Source organism: Dromaius novaehollandiae, chromosome 10 (genome assembly GCF_036370855.1).
Source record: "Dromaius novaehollandiae isolate bDroNov1 chromosome 10, bDroNov1.hap1, whole genome shotgun sequence".
NCBI lineage: Eukaryota > Metazoa > Chordata > Aves > Casuariiformes > Dromaiidae > Dromaius > Dromaius novaehollandiae.
In genome coordinates this window covers 2,119,114-2,138,881 of record NC_088107.1, presented here as the reverse complement: position 1 = coordinate 2,138,881, position 19,768 = coordinate 2,119,114, and the positions used below count along the sequence as shown (strand labels likewise).

The window sequence follows — 19,768 nt, the reverse complement described above, 5'->3', positions numbered from 1 at the left end:
CCTATCAAATGCCTGGATTTTAGCAGCTTAAGCTTCATTCTCACCTGCTTCATTACTTCTTCAGATGTGGATAATTGCCATCTAGTGTAGTCGCCTCTACTGTTTGTTTAGTTATTGTTATCTACAGTGTATCATCCGTTGCAGCTTCTACCTGGGGCTGCGCTGCATCCACTATTGGACCTTTATGTGGATAACACCATTGTATTACACATTGCTACAAATAAAATCGCTAACAACATATGGCCTGTTATGATCCTTTTATCCAAACTCTGCCATTTTGTATATTTGTGACACACTGCAGATTTTGTGAAGATTGCTTCATAATATTTGTTTACCATCTGCTGCACTCTATTTGGTATCTTGCTAGAATTTCTTCCTCCATTTTAAGTGACATTAGCAAAATCCAGCCAGTACGTAGGATTTTTTGGTTCTACTTTTGCTTCCCTAATGTGCTGGAAAATCGTATTGCTGTGCTCTAGGCAAGTAGAGAAGCCTGGAAAGCTTTCTGAACCCATACATCATATTTAGCTAGTTTTTGGGCTGTGCCCACTTATATGTCATGGTAGGATGGCAAAGAATCTCTGTACAGAAATGAGAAATATACTTTTTTCCCCCTGTTTCTCCTCTTAAAAAAAAAATTGCCTCATTATTTTAGACTTGACTTTTTTAATACCAGGTAATGTTTTCTGCCTTTTCATCAACATATTTTAATTTCACTTATTCTTTGTTCCACCATCAGGAATTATAAAGTTCTGAGAACTCTAGAGTTCATTTCTTATCACTTGAAATGAATACTGCATTTTTTTTAATTTTTTTTCAAGAAGTGTTTTCCAAGTGAGCTCAGAGTTTACCAGCTGCTTTTTTTGGTGGTCCTACCTCAGTTTTTCCTCTTAAATTAGGCTTGTTTAACATCTTTGATCTCTCTCGCGCGCGTGTATATTTTTCCTCTTCTGCATTTTGCTCTGATCCCCTTTTTGTTGCTGCATGGCTTTTGTTGTGCTCGCTATTCTGGCAGTAGCTCCTTCAGTCTTTCTTATTCCGCTTCTACAGCGTTACAATGACTTGGGTTTTGGCCAGATAGCAGCTCTGCAACTCCTCCTCCTCCTCTCTAAAATGTTTCTGGGCAAGGAAATATTCAGTTTCAATTCACTAACTCTTCTTAATCTTTTCATCATTCATGACTTGCTGCAGGCTGGTAGCCCTAGCAGGTAGTTTCAGCAACCTGGCAATCCACCAGTTAAACTTCCAGGAGATGAGACTGCTGTAGGACGTGGCTGTGCTAGCCAGTTCTTCTTCCAGTTTTCCTGTTTCCAGTGTCCCATAGCTCTGTTCTGGTACATTTTTAAAGTGTAATTTTAAGTTTTTTACATTACATTTTTGTCTTCTTATTTGCCGCTTGTTCTTTCTTCCCTTCTGCATTGTTTTGCTCTTTTCATTATAGCCTTGGAATTATCTGCTAGGTTTTCAGAGGCAGAATGTACCAACTCCTCAGGTAATTTTGACTTGTTAATTTAGATCTGCTCATAACTACAAGCAGGAGTTAGTTTTCATCCTGGGAAATAATGGCACATTTCGTGTGCAGATGCAAGGGCCGTGGCTGCAGAAAGCACGTGTATCAGTTGGAGCATGTCTCCTGAGATGAGGGTGGGCAGACTTTTCACCGTCCTCTGCTCACACGCTGAGGTGGTCGGAAGCAAATCTGCTTCAGTCCTGGAGCCAGATAAAGGCATTCTCTCCTCTCCAAATCTTCATCCTTTGGTATTTAGTAGGTGTCTGAAAAATGGTATGCATGTTGCTTCTTGGTTTCCTGAAGCATGTTAGCTCAAGCAGAGCGCTTTTTTTTCTGTGGCCCTGTGGCTTTCTGACCAGCTTGCTCGCATCTGGTTGACGTGGAGCCCAGGCAGAGTGTTTTGGTCTGTCTGAACTCATTGGGGTGGACGTGTGCTTACACACTAAGCCCCTGTCAGCTTTCGCGAAGAGGTGAACCTCTCTGTCCTTTCCAATACCCTGGCGCAAATGGACCTGTGTGTTTGAGGTTCCCCACGGTGGATGTTTTCACGATAAGAAAGCATGTGAATTTGTCTGCTCTTCTTTGGTACTTCAGTTAGATGTTGTGTTGCTCTCCTATTTTCAAAGAGCTCCCTGTCCGAAGGGAAAACCCACATGTAAAACTGGGGTATGTGCCAATGGGCTGTGGTCTTTTTTTTTAGAAGTATCTAAGGAAAATACCTAAATTGCAGCAGACAAATTGGAGACAGATCATTAACCCTTCCCTCTTCCCCAAAGCCAGAGCAATAAAAAGAAATTAACATTTTGTTACTGATTTGGAGAGGAGGGGTCCATTCCTGTCACCTGGTGACTTGTGTGGCTCTTCCTTCAATAGAAGTAGGTGGACTTTGCACAAGGGCTTGGGAGAGGAGGAAGGGGCTGGACCTGCTCTGAGCGAAGTGAAGGATCTGCGGAGGGTGTCTCGGCAGCGGCAGCGTGTAACGTTGGAGCCTGTTGTTGCACCAGCTGGTGCAATGGGGGGGGATTTAGCCCCCTGGTAAATCCGCACCTGCTGAATACTGCCATATGTCTGTGGAAAGTCTATTCCTCCTCTAGATCTTCATATTAATAATTCTTTCTGAACGCCTTGCTCTGCTGGAGCCTTTCCGAATCTTGTTCTCTCGTCAGATTCTGTTACCGCAGCAGCATCTTGCCTCGTGTCAAAGGATGCAGCGTCTGGGTGTTTGTGGCCGTGCTTGAGCTGTCATCGCAAAATGGTGATTGCCCCGTCATGCCGTTCACGCGCCCAGCATCTTCTGCACCCACAGTTACACTACAGACAAAACCACAGGCGTTGCTTGGGTGCTGACTTCTTTCTTCATCTGAATGCACGTCTGTATGTATAAACGTGCAGATTTACATTCACTTGTGCTACTATTTTTAAGTCAACGTTACTGTGTCACAAGAAGCAAGGGATACCTGTGCCTTTGTAACGGGGCCTGGGGAGGAGGAACTTGACATGGGGCTGGTGAGCTGAGGTAGGAAGGAACAGTGGAAAGGACGGAAGGTTTTAGTGGAAAGAAAACAATTTAAATCCTCTTTGTTAGAGTAATTAACTTTTGATGAAAGAAACTGCCAAAACTTAACCCTCTCCGGGAGGACTGAGGCACATGAAGAAACTGCCCAAACTTTACTTTCAGTTTACTATGGCAAAAGAGTAACTTGACAGATGTCTGTGGGGAGTATTACAGTGTGTGCAAGACTCCAGGCTTCTGGAAAGACTCTGCTAATAAAACAGTTGTTGAGAGCAAAGTTTTGAGTGCTTTGTTCCTGCCCCCCTTTTCTAGATGTAATTGTAGTCTCTGTTAATTAATATTTGGAGTCATTATAAATTACTCTTACAGAGTACCTGATTACTTGTGTAGCTGGCTTGTACATTCTCCTTGTTTTCATTTGTTTGTAAATGTTCAGGTAAAACGGGCCAACCCGATGCACTAAAATGGTAAATCTTTTCTTTTTCCTTTTTTGATGAGTATAATGTATTTCTTTGTTAGATGAAGATGAAGATGGTGATCGGATTACTGTTAGAAGTGATGAAGAAATGAAGGCCATGCTGTCCTATGTGAGTATAGTATAACAAATGCTGGTATTTTCTGTGTTTACCAGTTCCTATTCTTGGGGTTTTTTGCTTGTATCAAAGTGTTAATGTAAACTATAGTGTTCACAGTATAATATTCCTGTATTGCATGTAGGTGTTTAAAAACTGCATCACATGAAACATATGGACATGCTTGACTTTTTAAAAAAGGCTTGTACACTTACTGATCATATCATAAACATTAAGAATAATGCATCTTAATGACTTTTGCATTAGGTATAGTGCAGGCTAAATGGACTATCAATTTCTTGTATTTTTTATGCAGTACTTAAAGTAACGGCTCATTAAAAATGAACCCCTGGGCTCTAAAAATTTTTCAAAATCTACTTTCATCTGGAGACTGTTTCACCCCTCCTAACGGAAGAGTTACATTTTAGCTGCAGGCTCAATATTCATAGAAGATTTAAAGTCGTATATTCTGTTTTTTAATATGAGATATATGTGTGTATGTGTATATCTTTAGATACATAAAATCTCTCTATATAGATACCTATAAATATAAAATCTGTCTACAGATATAAAGTATGGGGATACTTAATGAAACAAAATAATTTGAGTATAGCTTAAAAATGTATCCTTCATCTTGCAGATGTAAGTGAAAAATTCCATTTAATATTTCCTTTCAAATGAAATTAATAAGCAAGAAAGTAGCGAATAGTTTCATGAGTATTTTTCCTCTAAGTCAGATGAGATGCTAGTTCCTTATAAAGTGTGCTTCTTGACAAGAGATTGCTTTTATATTATGTTAATGGTCTTAACTTTGAACATACCAGAAACAACTCCTGTATAGTGCTGGTCACATGTTTTTGGTAGGACTAAAGAACTTGGTTTAGTTTGGCCCTCATCATCATAAAGATGTTAAAGTTACCCTTTCACTCTTGAGGCTTATTTTAATGACAATCAAAAGCAACCATGTTTTGTACTCGCTATTTTGTTCCTGCAGCCCTGTCTATAAACTTGTTTATAAAGCAACTAGCTGCCAAGTAAGGGATTGAGGTTCAGTTCCCTGTTGCAGAGCAGGAATGTGCTTGGATCACCTAAATCTTGCCCGAGTCCCTGTGTTATGGCTTGTTCTTGGGCGCGTGTTCTCTAGGGTTTGGCAAAACAAAGTTGTTGTGTTGTGAACTTGAAACGTAAATACATCAGACAGTCAAAGTTTTTAACAAAGTGGGCTTATGTTTTCCAGCTGGCCCCAGAGAAGGCTTCCTCTGAAATTCTGATCGTTTGATATCTGCAGAGATTTTTCTGCAGATATTATGGCTTTTCTGCGTAGATATTTCCACACTCCAGAACTTGCCTTGCGAAGGCTCGGGTAGACCATGAGTCACATGGAAGTCTGTTAGTAGACACTGGTTCAGAGAGTTTTTAGTCATTGTCAATGACTTAATCCTAGGGTGAAAGAAGTGCAGATTCCAGATGTTGGTGATTGATCTCTGTGCAACAGAGCTCTTTCAAGGGATTTATTAAATAAGCCTCTATCATGTGGAATTATTTTTCCAGAGGAGGTGAAACCATTGTATACCAAGTTTGATATCAAAGAGCGTAAGACAGTTGTGTAAAAGAAGGGGGAAAAAATCTTGTTCCAGTCAAGGGGGTTCTGTATGCATTTTGGGAGTTTTGTTTTGTTTCATGCAATGGATCACCAGTGGTGCTTCCCCACTGGAACGCCTCTGACATATGTATTCCTTGCTGTTCCTTAAACAGTGTCTGCCATTATTGCCATTAAGCTGGAACACTTGAATTTTCCTGGTGAAGTTTTACAGTTAATCATGCCTTTGTAAGGTCATCTTTTTGCTGTGCTTCCAAGCTTACTGTTAAAGTTTCAGTACATTAGAGTTGTGACTGAGCAGCCACCAACTTTGCCTACATTGTCCCTACATTCCCCACATTTACAAGTCTGTAAATGACTTCTTTCCACTTCAGCTGTATTTCTTTTCTGAACATCTTCCCTTAAGTTTAAACTAGGTGGCTACTTAAGTATTGCATTGATGTGTTAACTTTCTAACTTCCTATAGCTGTCATTTTAGGGTATGTTTATGAGAAAATGAATCTTCTACAAGGAAAAGAATGAATCTATTGTTATCTTGAAGAGTATACCACGGGAAAAAATTACTTTTTTTTTTTTTTTTTCTCTTCTCAAAGTCCTTTGTTAGAACTCGTTAGACATGAGTGCGAGGTTATTATACCTCATTGCTGTGCATGGTTCCTGATGTAGGGGCGCATGTATCTGGTCAGACTCACATTGCTGTCCGTCCCAGCTCCTGAACGATTTTCTTCATATGCCTTGTGCTCTGGCAGGTATTTATACGCTGGGAGGACATAGCCAGATGGTTCAGCATCAAATACCTGAGCTACTTGGGGCTTTTGATACCTCTTTGTTCTGCTTGGCATAATTAACTTTTTTCAGTATGGCATTTTACATGAGGTTGTATATGAGACTGTAAATGGAAACTTGTAGCCTAACCTGTAAGTTCTGTGCTGGGAAAATGGGCTGTAGCATTTGACTCAAGCAAAGCCTGTGCTCTGAAAGCAGAGTTTTTGGGTGAGACTCTGGACTCTGCCGCTCAAGGTGATTACGCTGTAGGCCTGCAATAAATGTTTGGAGGATGAAACAGTGGCTGAATGTTTCTGGGAATATTGATGTGGTGCAGTTCTGTTAGTATGCTCCAAAATGGAAGTGAAGGATTTCAGTATAAAAATGGAAAAATAATTCCTTGAGAATACAGGTCTGTTCCATGAAAGTAAGGTATTGTGATAGGACAAGATGCTTTGCATCTTACGTGACCTTTTAATTTCAGGTTCTTTCGTTTCAAAAGTTGACAGTAAGAGTGATTCAGGCAGGTCTGGAATTATTTTGGAGAATTTATATTTGCAGAAATACTTCATGTAATTCCTATGCAAATGTTGTGGGGTGATAAATAAAACTATTTTTCTATTGTGCATTGCAGTTAATTAAAGAGAGACATTGAGTTGCAGCAGAGCTGCACTTCAGCTGTTGTCTTGTATCAGAATAAAAAGGCAGTAATTTTTTTGACAGCCACTGATTGGAAAGTTGCTTGCAGCTTTCTGAAAGCAAGGGGTACATGCTCTGGATCAATAACTGGCAAATTTTCCATTAAAAAGAATACCTGAACAATGTTCCAAATAGCCACTGGCATCTTAATTTTCCATGGAAACCTCAAATGCTCATATGTGGAGGACAAGTCATTTTCAGACAATTTTTCCAGACTACTTGTTAACAGTTATTGCTGTCCCAAAAGGTTGACAGCTTACATGATTGATATTTCATTTACTTGTCATCACTGTTTGAGTAATGGAGAGGGCCACATTTCTTTCTCTTTTTCTCTCTCTTTCTCTCTTTTTTTTTTTGTAAGAAACAGTCTCTCGTATGTTAATTTTAGTTTAGTATTCTGAAGAGTATGTAATATGTTTATACTGTATGTATATGTCTCGAGGTCACAGAATGCCCCTTTATAAAAATAATTTTTTATTTTTAAAACAATTTTGGCCCTGCTGTGGAGCAGGAGATTCTTTCACAGCTCCATAGGTAATAGGTGCCAGCGACACGTTTTTGTGAAGGGGTGGGGGGACATGGGGATTTGGCTTGTTATTCGTGACCCCACACTACAAAATAAGTCTATGTGGTAGTCCATCCCGTTCCTGAAAAACCTCTTGGTCGTTTCGAAACAGTGGACTTTTGCCATGATTAACTTTGTGTAAGCACAGTGAAAGCATGCGTCATGGGTTCAAGTTGTGTATTTACACGTTTACATGCTAATGTGAACCAGATACTCTGCTCAAAAATCTTGTGGTGAGATTTTAATGAGGGAAATGCTTTTAGCAGCAGGCATGGTACTAAGTGTACACATAGGAGGTTGAGCTAGACAGATCTGCGTGCCCTCAGCAGGTTTCTTCTGAACTATTTTTTCACAAAAGGAAACTTCTTCCTGTTTCTTGATATGAATAAGAGAAACAAGAACACTGAAAAGCTTCTGTTTGTGCCAAGCTGATGGACTATTGGAGCAGGTTAGGATCTTTGTATTGTGAAAGAAATTGTGAATGAGGCTCTGCACATAAATTGATATTGGCGCCGTGCAGAGCCACGTTACAAATGTAGTCAAGTTTCAGTCGGTTGGAAAGGTACCTGGGCCTGGAGTGCAAGTGCAAGATCTGGAGCTCCCGAGTCCCGTGTGGTTTTATGAAGAGAAGGTGCGATCTGATTTAGTGCAATCTTAGTAACATCAGCTAATATCTGCTTACTGTAGTTCGTGTGTTCGATCCTATTGTAAGAGGAAAGTGTTTTATAGCATTAAGAAGTTAATGAACTGTTTTCTTAATTTTTTTTATTGACATGAATAAAAATGCATGCTTTATGGGAAATCATTGGTGTGAGTGAAATACACGTGTTTGATTCCACAGAGATTTTTTTTTTTCTGTTGACATTTAATCTTGCCAATTTGAGTAATAGCATCACAAAAAACTCATAACAGTGACATTCTGAAGTCTTAGACCACACTCAGCTGGTGAAAATTAGCATGAAAGTCAGTGGAGCTACACTGATTTATGCTGTGAAGATCTGGCCCACAGCCAGCATTTTTGCTTCAAAGATGTTTGGTGATTGCATGCTTTGTGATGTGCTTTCAATATTTAATACACATCATAATCAGAGGTGTACGGGTTAGACCGTGAACTTTTAGTAAGGTCTGTCTTCCACTCTGGAATTGTTCTAGTACATCTAGTACATCTACTGGTCTTGCTGTTAAATGTCCGATCTGGTGACTGTTCACTGCTTCTCAAAGAGTGAGAGCCGGTTCTGAGAGGCTAAGAAAGATTCTGAGTTGTTTAATCCAAATTTAATTCTCCATTTAATCCCACTGTTTGTCTTTATCATCATGCCACATCTCAGTCTTCCTCATGCCACATCCAGTATTTTCTGTCATCTTTGGTGTTGACATTCTCAGATACTCACAGACTGTTTCTCTGTTTAGAAAGAAAAAGAAAAAAAAAAAACCCAGACTCTTTTTGTACATTCTCAGCCTTTCTTTATCAATAAACTTTCCCTGTAGATCCCTGCTAGCAGTCCCTGGAGAGTCCATGCGCTGTGGTCCATGGTCTAGGTGTGTCTGCAGTGGCTTTCTAGTAACAGTTTTGCATACCCTTCTATGCATTAAATTTATACACTAAAGGACTGAACAACTTCTCTGCTTATGTGGCCCTAACTGCCCTGATTGTGCTTCAGCATTGCAAATTCTTGGATAGTTTCCAGTTTATTTTCTCCCTTGGAGTTTTCTTGATTGCCTTTTTTTTTTTTTTTTTTTTTTTTTTTTTTTTTTTTTTTTTTAAACTATATTTACAATGTTCCTTTGTTTCCATGTTTGACTGATTTTTCTTCCCTGACTTCTCCAGGTGTGGTAACTGCTGTGTTTGCTGTAAATGTTCCATTTACTCAGTCTTCTGAAACATTCCCAGGTTTCAGGTGAGCCTGAAACCTGCATGGTTGGGTCAACAAAGATCCCTGTGCTTGATTCAGTACAGTAGTGGTTATCATAGCCCTTTGGTTATGTTCCTCGCGTGCCGCTATATTGCGTGAGCATTGCAAATGGTAGGAAAGCACTCTAAAATTCTGATATGTATAATGGCAATTAAAAAAAATGCAAATTTAACACTCTGCAAGTGCTCTTACTGCTATTCATACGTTACTGAGTAATCTCTTTCTTTAATCTCTTTGCAGTATTACACCACTGTGATGGAACAGCAAGTAAATGGACAGTTAATAGAGCCTCTACAGATATATCCAAGAGGTAATGCTTAACAAATTCTAATCAACAATGATTATATCAGTAAACTGTTTCATCAACAGTTATGTTTTCAGAAGGTTTAAATGCACATAACATGATGTTTACCTCTTAATTTGGATAGAAGAATTCATTATTCTGGGGAGTGTAGTGAAAACTACAGTTATTGCATATAAAATAGCTAATTTACTGAAGTAAATTAGACTAACAAGATTCAGTTTGCATAGTACATATTTCTGTACATTAAAAAAACTCATTGGTGATGTTTTTGCATGTATTCAAACCAAAGCAGATGGATAACTTAAGTTTTAGATACTTTAAAAGATTGTTTTTGGTAAAGATCTTTGATCTTGTAGTATTGTTAATTGGTCTGACAGACTTGGGGACTGTGACTGTCATTGTTCATTTTGAAAATGGGAACATGTCTGTCACAGAAGCTCTATGGATGACACAATTTATTTGAGATTTAGGGACTTAGCAGTGTTACTGAAATGATCACAAGTTACTTTAATAGCTCGCCTGAACAGGGAAAGATGTAATCAAGTATGTGGGTTGAGAAGCAATTAAAAAATAGGTCATCTACATCCTGAACAAAAATCCATAGGCAGCTACATAGATTTTTGGGAATGCACCTCTCTCTCTGAACTCGAATAATGGTTAATAAAAGACTAATACATTACATAATTCCTCTGATTCATTCAGGTGTTCTCAGTAGCCGGTCTTTGAATCTGTGGTTCTTAATTGATGAAATAGATAAGGTTTAAATTCTCTAAGTAAATCTCCCAGCAATAAATTAATTGAAATAATTAAAAATTAAACTCTTCTCACTTAACTGATATTATACAAATAATCATACTATGAGTTTCCCAATTAAACATTCTAGACTTCTATTACTTACAACTCTCTGAAGTTTGAATTGGGCAATTAACCAACAGTCTTCTCAAACACATGCTAATAAGGTCTCAGAAGGAAGCTGGGTTTCCTGATAGTTTAGTAAGCTCCTTCGAAAAGAGACTTGAAGTCAAGGGGAGTGCAAAGGTTTTTTATAACTCAGCCTAGCAGGATGTGATCGAGAGGGGTCTCATGGACATCCTAGCTGTAGGATGCCAGGTAGTCAGCAGACTCGTTTCCTTGCAGTTCAGGTAAGTGCTGAGTGCAAGGACAGCTATACAAGGGGAAGACTGTGTTCTGCCCCCTTGCCCCTTCCTAAGCTGAGATGAGTCTCAGACTTTCTCCTGAACCTGTCTCTTCCCATAGAAGGCATTTTAATTACTGACATACACTCTATCTAAAAACACCGACCACCACTTGCAAGAAAGAAAACGGTAGACTTTCACGCAGCTTGGAGAAATGATGATTTGGTGGATGATCCTAGTAGGTGGGGAGCCCTTCTTGGAAATGCAAAGCAACTGCATCTCTTTCCTCTTAAGCAAACAGTTCAAGGAAGTTGTGGCAGGAGATTGCTCAGTAGCTGGCATGACCAGGTGTTTAAAGGGACATTTTTAGGTTACAGGTCAGGCTTAACCTGTTCTTAGATTCTCCTTTTGGGGTAACTGGGTTATTCCTGAAGAACCAGCCGTGTGGATTCCTGTTCCTACTCTAAGACAGAATGCTCCTGCCTCTTTTTCTGTTTGCTTTATATCCAAGAATAATCTTCTTTGACTGTATAGATTTGGAATTTGTCTCCATTCTGATGAGGATACAATCCCTGTTTATTATCTTGGCTTTTTCACAGTCAGCCCAACTACACACGTGTCTGCTGGGTATTTCCTCGTAGATGACTTGTCGCTTACTTATTCTAAATTGCTTCAGAGCTGAGTTGCTGCTTCATCTTTCCAAATCGCCTTCTTAAAACACCTATTCTTCCTGTTTCTAGTTTACAGCTTTAAAGCAATCTTGCACTCCTTTCATACCCAGACTGCCTCTAAGTTCTGCTGCTGCTTTTCTGCAATACTGAGTAAAATGTGCTTTCCTGCAATTTTTCTGTCTTCTGGCAAAAAAGTTCTATCTTGCCTCTCTACTGAACAACCCAGATTTTGTCAGCACAAGCACTTTTCTTTCATATCTCTTTGGCTGTGCCTCTCTACACACTGCAATTTAAAGCTTCATCAGTAATATGCAGGGTTTTTTGCCTGTTATTTAAGGGTCTCCCTTTTCAAGAAATGTCTTCACAATCCTGCTCTTCCTTTGACTCCTTTTCCCTTTCTGCCTCTCTCAACTTCAGAGGAAGCCTTCCAGTTGCTCTCTCCAGTCAAACAGCTTCTGAAACCTCAGGTGTTCCATCAAGCCTGCCAGTAGTAAATGTCCACGTGCCACTCTTTGGTACCTTGGCTTTGCTGTACTCATTTCATAATTTTAAGGTCTTTGAGGGGCAAAAGTGTTATTTAGTATCTTTTGTATATTTAAAAAAATTGTGTTCTTGTTACCTAGATAGTCGGAGTTCTTTTTCACACTGAAATTAAACCTCTGTATATAAATGCACCCACATATACATATATCCCATCTATATTATATATACCTTCATGTGGAATGCAAGGCAAATATAGCATTTATTAAATAGAGCAAGTAAGAACAGTACAATTCATAATAAAACCCGTATGATTTTGTTACCAAAGCCATTATAGGCAGTAGGGTAAATGATACCTGACATATGTTTTTGTGTCTTGTTCAAAATTCTCTTGAGGAAAAATTATAGTATGCTTATATATATTTTAGAATAGTTTAATGTTCTTTCTCTCTCTCTCTCTCTTTCCCCCCTTCTTTTTTTTTCATGTCCACAGTATCATAGTATTTGTCTTCTTTAAGATGCACATGGTAATTTCTAATGTCATTTAAAGTCACATGGCCTAGCCCAGCCCTAACTGATGTGTTTAATAACTATCATCTGTGTCCTTCTGACTAATAAATAGTTCTGTTTCCTGCTGTCAAAAATTGAAGTGAAATGCATGTGCATCAGAGAAAGAGAAAAATCAAATTCATCCCTCCTCAGACAATCAATCAAAAGTGACAGGCCCTTTAACATACAATTTGTAGGGCACTGTAGTTTTAAAATGGGAACTGTCTGTAACATGTAGCTAGAAGCCTTTGTGGCTTTAACATTTGACAAAAGCACATCCACCGAATGGAAAAACAAGGCAATATATAGTTCAAGAGACTCTAAGAAAATACTTTCTCCTCGAGCAGCATGTCCCTCTGTAAACCTAGACACCGTAATAAGGTGCCACATTTGTACATCTGTGGCCAAAATGTGGCATTTTGTATTGCATTTATCCAATATTTGCTTTCTTGAGATTCACTGCTATTGCTCCCTGACACATTTTTTCCACATTTAAAACAAACTGTCTCTGTTTGGCAACATGACTAATTTAAAATGTGTGGCAGCTGATTCTTCTAAAATACATCTTGCAAATAATTCTGCTTAATGTCAGAAAAATACAGCATGTAAAAATATAATGACATAAAATATTGATTTTTTTTTAATTTGAATTACAAAAAGAATCTGATAATTTTAGCTAACAGTTCTCTTGATTTTGGTGTGTTTTAAGCAGAAATTAGAATTTATATTACATGGTGTCAGAAAGCTCTTAGCATTTATAAATGCTCACTCCTGCAAGTTAAAAATCCTGGTTCATAATTCCCACTCTGGGTCTTGTGAGGCACTTTTCAATCATTTCTCTCTGCTAATTTTGGTGTCACCCTCATTTCTTTTTAAAAGATTCATTTTGAGCAAATTTGTAAATGGCCCTGATGTGTTCTACAATTTAGTCAATTACTGTTTCAGCCTGCAAGCCTCCTGGGAAACGGAACATACATGGCCTGAAGGTACGAATTTCAATAATTGTTTCAGTAAAGTTAGATGGATTTGTAATGCTGTGTTCCACTTATTGAAATGTCAAATAAAACTGCACTTTCTTGAGCTCTGACAAGCAGATTTTTTTTATGAGGGTGGGAGAGATATTCATCTGCTGGGTGTTGGCTGCAATATCTGTATATACTGTTATATTAAAAACAGTATTGCCTTTTTTCTCCAGCCTCTGTTAATAAGCTTCCTAAATTTTAATATTCAGTTGATCAACTAATATCTGCTACTAGCACAAGAAGGGTTTTTTTTAAAAAAACCCTATATTCATTTGATTATAAGTAACCTGTGTAAGTATGGAACCCACTGCAATGAAATTTTATTTGATTCATTCGCATATACTTACTGAATTGCTTCTGTAAACATACCCATTTTGAAATGCAGAAGACTACTAATATATTAAATGACCATTTAGTTTTTAGAATGAGAATAAATGGTAGACATACCATCTCTGTTTTTTTTCCTGTATTATTTAACTAAACATTTAAAATATAAGGATAGCGTATTGCAGTCCATGAATTATATAGCCTGCTAACCTACATACAGGCAAGACCTCAACCATCGGCATGCCTAGCAACAAGCTAATTAACCTTCATAGTGAAATGAGAAATTCATGGCAAATTACAGGTTAATTAGAATAGTGTCCTCTGAACACAAACGACTGATAAAGATTCTTTCCCTGCCTGCAGGTAAATACGCGAGCAGGGTCTGCTAATAATAGCAGTTCAGCAGTCTCGGATTCCCTTCCAAGCAATAGGTAAGAGTCAAGAACGGGAGCATATGTTTTTGTTTTGTTTTGTTGTATTGTAACGGAATGGGAGCTTGTGTGCAGTAGTTATCAATGATAAGCTTGATGTTGAATAACTTTGTCAATATGACTACTGGGCACACTGAAGTGGGGAAGGCAAAATTACCTTGATTCATGGATCTTGTTAGACTCATATTGCTGGTTGTTCAGTAGACATATTTTCTGCCAGAAGAAATGTCTTTGCAGGATGTTTCAGATGGCTTCACCCTTAATAAAGCATTGAAATACTGTATATATACTGTATATATACAATACTGAGCCAGAACTGCATTTATTTTAATTGATCTAATAATCACTCTCTATCACAAGGTCTTTAAGTTACTTAGCAGGTTCAGGTCTTCATTGCTAATCTCATACCAGGATTTTTTGATTTTAAAATTTGATGCCCAATTCAGGAAGTTCATTAATATGGAATTAGATTTTTGAAAAATCCGAACATCTTAAGTGCCCTGTTTTATATAGTTTCAGCAAAGTTTTGAAGTCTGTCTCCCTTATTTTTCTTTTTGAATCCCAGCTGTGGTTCCAAAACCTATATTAAGATCTTGGAATATAGGAGAAAACTGTCTTTTTTTTTTTTTTTTTTCAGAGATCTGTTTTTTAATACTGGAACATGAACTGCTTGCATTATATAGACTATGTTACAGGAAGGTGCTATACTGAATGATGACTTTTTTGTTTTAAGCCTTCATATTTCCTTTTAAAAATAAACAAGAAGATGAAGCCAGACTTTTCTTATGGGTGTATAGTTGAAAGGACAAAAGGCAACAGTCAAAAGCTGAAACATGAGAATAGAAACCTCCAGAGGTCCCTTCCAACCTAAATTACTCTGATTCTAATAGGTGTACGCAGTGTAATATTCTGCTTAACCATGTGTTGGTATGCTGCTCCCTTTTCTCTCCAAGAACATTTGAAAAAAATGGACGGGGATGAACATGATGAAAGACGTAATCATACTGATCATGTATGATTATGCGGCCGGACCTGAGTCCTGCGGCAGTGAGGAGCCGGCTTCACGGATCGCTAAAAGCGGTTTTGGCGATCCACTTAGTGGCTTTGCTAACAGTAGGGATAAAAGAAGCCGATGCCCTGTGCAGATCCACGGAGGCCAAGTTTGCGCCCCATCCCTTGGGGAGGAGCTGCCGCGTGTTACAAGAGCGAAGGTCCTGTCCAAGACTACTTCAAGCAAATACGAACGTTTCTGCACTGCTGACCGCCTCCCCATCCATCATACCGCTAAACTAAATAAAGCTTCCGTCTGTCCCCGTTGTGCTTTGGCTTTCAGTGCTTCCTGTACTTTGAGCTTGTTCTTGAAGTGCGTTGAAAATGAAGCTTCTAGAAGCTTCTTGTCACCTTATTTGGTGGTTAATTGCCATTCCTTTTCCAAAACCTTCTGCACTATGAGTTTTGTTTTTGAAGTAATTGAAAGTCTCTCTTTGTTTCATGTTCACAAATTGTTAGTCATGAAAGATGACAAGATCAACTTATGTTTCCTTGGAAAACTTAATTTTTCTTTAAAGTAGTCGTGGGAACAAGAGGCCTATTAAAGAACAAAGCCACCAAATATGAAATCTGTGTTTTTGCTGTTCTTGTTAATAATGATCTGTGATCAAGACACGTGCGCATGCCTTTCAAGAATATATTATTTTGTACTTTTTTTTTTTTTTTAAACTTCAGTAATAAGAGCAGAATGTTTCTTTGGGATAAGTTTTCCAGAGATACTGCTGTCTAGGCAGTTTGCTGTGTTGAGTGTATGAAGAATGGAGTTTGTCAGGAGAGGGCGTGGAGCGGTTATCAGTATTTTGGGGATGGGGGGGGAGTAATTTGCAGCCACTAATAATTTTACCTACCAGATGTACCAAGCTGATAGTTGCACTTTGTTAAAGTTTTCATACTAGAAAAAATATGGGTCTTAGATAAGAAGGCTGACACAAGAATAGTTTTTGCTGAAAAAGAACAGGGACCACAATAGCGATTTGAGCTGGAATGGATACGCATGATGATCTGGACTCATCTCCCTAAATTTAGGCGTATCACTGAGACACCCAAATCAGGAGTGAACTCACCTACTCCCCATGCCCACTTCTACGGTCAGCTGAGGTAGTGAGGCATCATCAGAGAGTGTGTTCTGCAGAAGATTTATATAAAAATTAGTGAGGGGTAATGCCTTAGTGGGTCTTCAAACGAGATAAAGTACCTGAAAGTAGATGAGAACCTTATTTTTTCTGTTGCTTTTGAAACATGTCGTGTGTGAGAACCTCTCTTTGTGTGTGTGGTGGTTTTTTGTTTTTGTTTTTTTTACTGTCAAATGGTAGATTGTAGAGAAGTATAATCAGATATCTAAAACACTAGTTTGTGAAGGTGAAAATAATCATGATACTCTTAAATTTTCATTGCTCCTCAATTTCTGCTGTGTGCAGTTTGAGGAGCCTGTATTGCTAAAGTTAAATCTATTCAGAATATGTAACCATGAACTTAATCTGATGGTTTGTTCTTTTGGTATGGTTTCGCTTCATTTTACAGAGCAAAGTGGTGTAGTCATTAAAAATAACTTTTTTTTTTCCCCCCCCTCCTTAGCTTAAAAAAGTCTTCTGCAGAGCTGAAGAAAATACTAGCAAATGGCCAGGTAGGTGCACTGAATTGAGTCTTGGGTACATGTCTTGTTACTGCCTAATACTGCAGTGACTGGCATACCACGGAGAGGTGGAGAGATGCTTACTGCTCATTTAGTTGTAATGCGTTCTTTTAATACAGAACCATGAAAACCTTCATGATATGAATGAGTTATGTGTCCTGATTTACTTTGATTGGCATAGCAATTTGCTTCCCATTTCTCAAAATGTGCTAATCAGATTTAGCTCCAAATAGATTGAAGTACCTCACACATGTTGCACTGCTGCCACAATTTCAGGGAAGAAAGTTAATCAATTTTGAATAACTAAGTCAACTGCTGAGTTGGAATGACCTTCGTATTTTTAGGGCAGTACTGATTTAGCCAGTTCTTGCAAGGAACTGCTCTGCATTATTTGGAAACCCCTTATGTTTTTTTTCCTTCCTTTTTTTTCTTTTTTTCTTCTTTTTTTAAACAAGTCCTAGAAAGCGGCCCTGTTACTTTTTCTTTCTGCTCCAGATACTCAGATTCTGGCACCCAGAAGTGAAAGGTTTAATCTAACAATTGAAGGACAAGTGGACCAATGGAGCAGTCATTCCCCATTTTGAATTGAACATATGTGCAGACCCACAGTTGTATAATGACCTTAAATATACACAGTTAAATTAAACTACCCTAAAAGAATCCCAGATTCTTCAGTAGCAACATAAATATGTTTTAATGTTTGTCATGGTGAAAGCCCTTTGATAGCCTTGGAGGCAGGCACCTGTCCGTTGCGTTCAAGCTTGCCTATTAGGCTCTATTGACTGAGACATCTGTGTCACTGCAAATAAAAGACTCTTATTGATTTTCTTAACTGCTGTTCACTTCCCCTCCATGTTTCGAAGGCTGAAATCTTAATTATCTCAGATGCGTATTCAGTGCCTTCACACAATGACCTCTCCAAGCCTCATTGGCATTTCATGAATCAAGTAGTTGTAGTTGAGCGTGTCAAGAAGATAAAGGCTGGTCTTCATGCTTGTCCTTCAGTATCACCTGTAACGTTGTGGTCTAATAGATGAGAGTGCCCCTTTAAAATGCGAGTCTAACAGCCCAGGATTGCAGCCTTGCTTATGTGGCACTGAATCCTGTGAATACAGCTTGGAAGGGTATTTTTAAGCTTGTCAGCATTCCTTACGTGCAGACATAGTTTAATATTCACGGAGTCTTACTAAGTAGATTTGTTAAACGTTTTTTAAAAATTGTGTGTAACCAACATATTTCTCTGGGTAACTTAAAATTATGTAAGTACTAACAGCATGTTTTTGAACTTTCAAAATGAAACTTAGTAATTCATACTATTGTTGGCTCCTTCCGGGATTAATTTTCAAAAAAAAAAAAAAAAAAAAAAAAAAAAAAAAAAAAAAGATTTACTGAACATGAATAAAAGCCTTTTTCTCATGATTGAGTTCATAAGCTGAATTTGGCATTTTATTTGTTCTAAGCAGTAGAAATGATTATTTTGTATACCCTGCAATAGATCATTACACATTTTTCCTTGGTAGTAGAGTTGTAGAAAGGTATAAAGGAACCAAAAATCTTTTTGTGTTATTAAAAGTTTTACTTATACCCATTAAAGACAAAATTCAAAATAAGTTTTAGTATTACCTTTCCTCCCTGGTCTAATAGGAGTTATGTAACACTTTCTTTCAAGAGAAAATGGTTTTTTTTAATGCTGCATTGTATTCTGCAAAATTTGGTCACAGATTCGTAACTGAAAATGAGTTTCTCCTTGTAACTTTAACTTTTCTCCCTTTTGAGGGATTAAGTCACACTTATCATTACTTAAATATGGGTTGGGTTACTATTTTTTATTATTTTTGGCAGTTCGTGCTTTCAGGCATTTATAATGATATTCCTCTGGTAGTTTCCATTTAGGTTTAATAAGGAATTCATATTAATCATTAAAAGAAGGGGACATGATTCTTCAAGATAATCAAATATTGACAGGTTAGAAATAGCTTTCTGCCTAGGTTCATTGATATAGGTGATGTGATATAAATATTTATTTCTTTTCTGTCACTCAGAGTAAATGCCACCAATTGATTCAGCATTGATATAGTGTCAACAGTTCATAAGAAACATTTGACTGGCTTGTGTTTTCCGATTAGTCTCTGCTCTATAAAGTGGGATTTACTAAATCTCTTCAATTGTCTGCTCATAGAGTGTGACTGCTTTCTGAAACCATTATTGCTTCGATTCGTAAAGCAAAGGTATGGCTATAGGACTTTGCCTCTGTCAGGCCTCCACATATAAAATAAGGATTAATTGAGCATTTTGTTTTTAATGATTTACAAGAGATAGACACTGATTTCTTTCAAAAACAGCAGGTATAAACAAAGGATGTTTTGTTTGCTGATCCGTAATTGAAGTCTGTTTCTCTTTTTCATTAATACTGTTAATATTGGCATCCAATCAAATTTGGTTTTGCAGGTTTAATATTCCAGTCCATACCGTTGAGTTCCTTTGTATTATGTTATCATTTTATGATTGAGAATCCAGTTTTCACAGTAAAATAAATAAATCACAACATGTTTTTTGGCACCTTTATTTGAGCCAGTAAATCACACTTTATCTCTCTGTCGTTTGCTGGCAGATACTAGCTCCACCCCAGTCTTCGTGTTTCTGCCTCAGTTCCCGCTTGCTCCTTTGTGCATAGCTGACAAGAAATGGTACCGGGCTGGCAGCAAGGGAGAGCAGTGCAGCATCAGGGCAAAGAGCTGCTGTTGCCTTTGGCTTTTAGGGAATGGTGTGAAGAAAACACTTTTTATCACTTTGTAAAAAGCAGGAGAAAAAGAGAGGGTGCTTTATGTCCCTGGTTCTGCTCAATTTGTTGCTTATAAGTTGCATAACCACAAAAAATGCGTGTGTGTCCCCCACCTCCAGAAGCAAAGACATAAATATGTTCGCAGCGGTGTGGATTCATTAGATTTCTCATACAGTTTTGTCTATAAGTGCATTCCTGGGAGTGTATAAAAGAGATGCTTGCTGTTACCTCAAAGACCAGAGAATT

General features: G+C 38.1%; 1 protein-coding gene across 2 annotated transcripts in view; it reads left to right on the top strand.

Annotated features, from left to right (window-relative positions):
- Positions 1-19,768, top strand: part of MAP2K5 (mitogen-activated protein kinase kinase 5) — a 144,597-nt gene that overhangs the window by 9,904 nt on the left and 114,925 nt on the right. For both annotated transcript variants that reach the window (XM_064517849.1, XM_026121700.2), the window contains exons 3-7: positions 3,543-3,610; positions 9,378-9,447; positions 13,223-13,263; positions 13,990-14,057; positions 16,683-16,731. In XM_064517849.1, the coding sequence (XP_064373919.1) occupies positions 3,543-3,610; positions 9,378-9,447; positions 13,223-13,263; positions 13,990-14,057; positions 16,683-16,731 (296 nt within the window). The remainder of the gene's footprint in view (positions 1-3,542; positions 3,611-9,377; positions 9,448-13,222; positions 13,264-13,989; positions 14,058-16,682; positions 16,732-19,768) is intronic.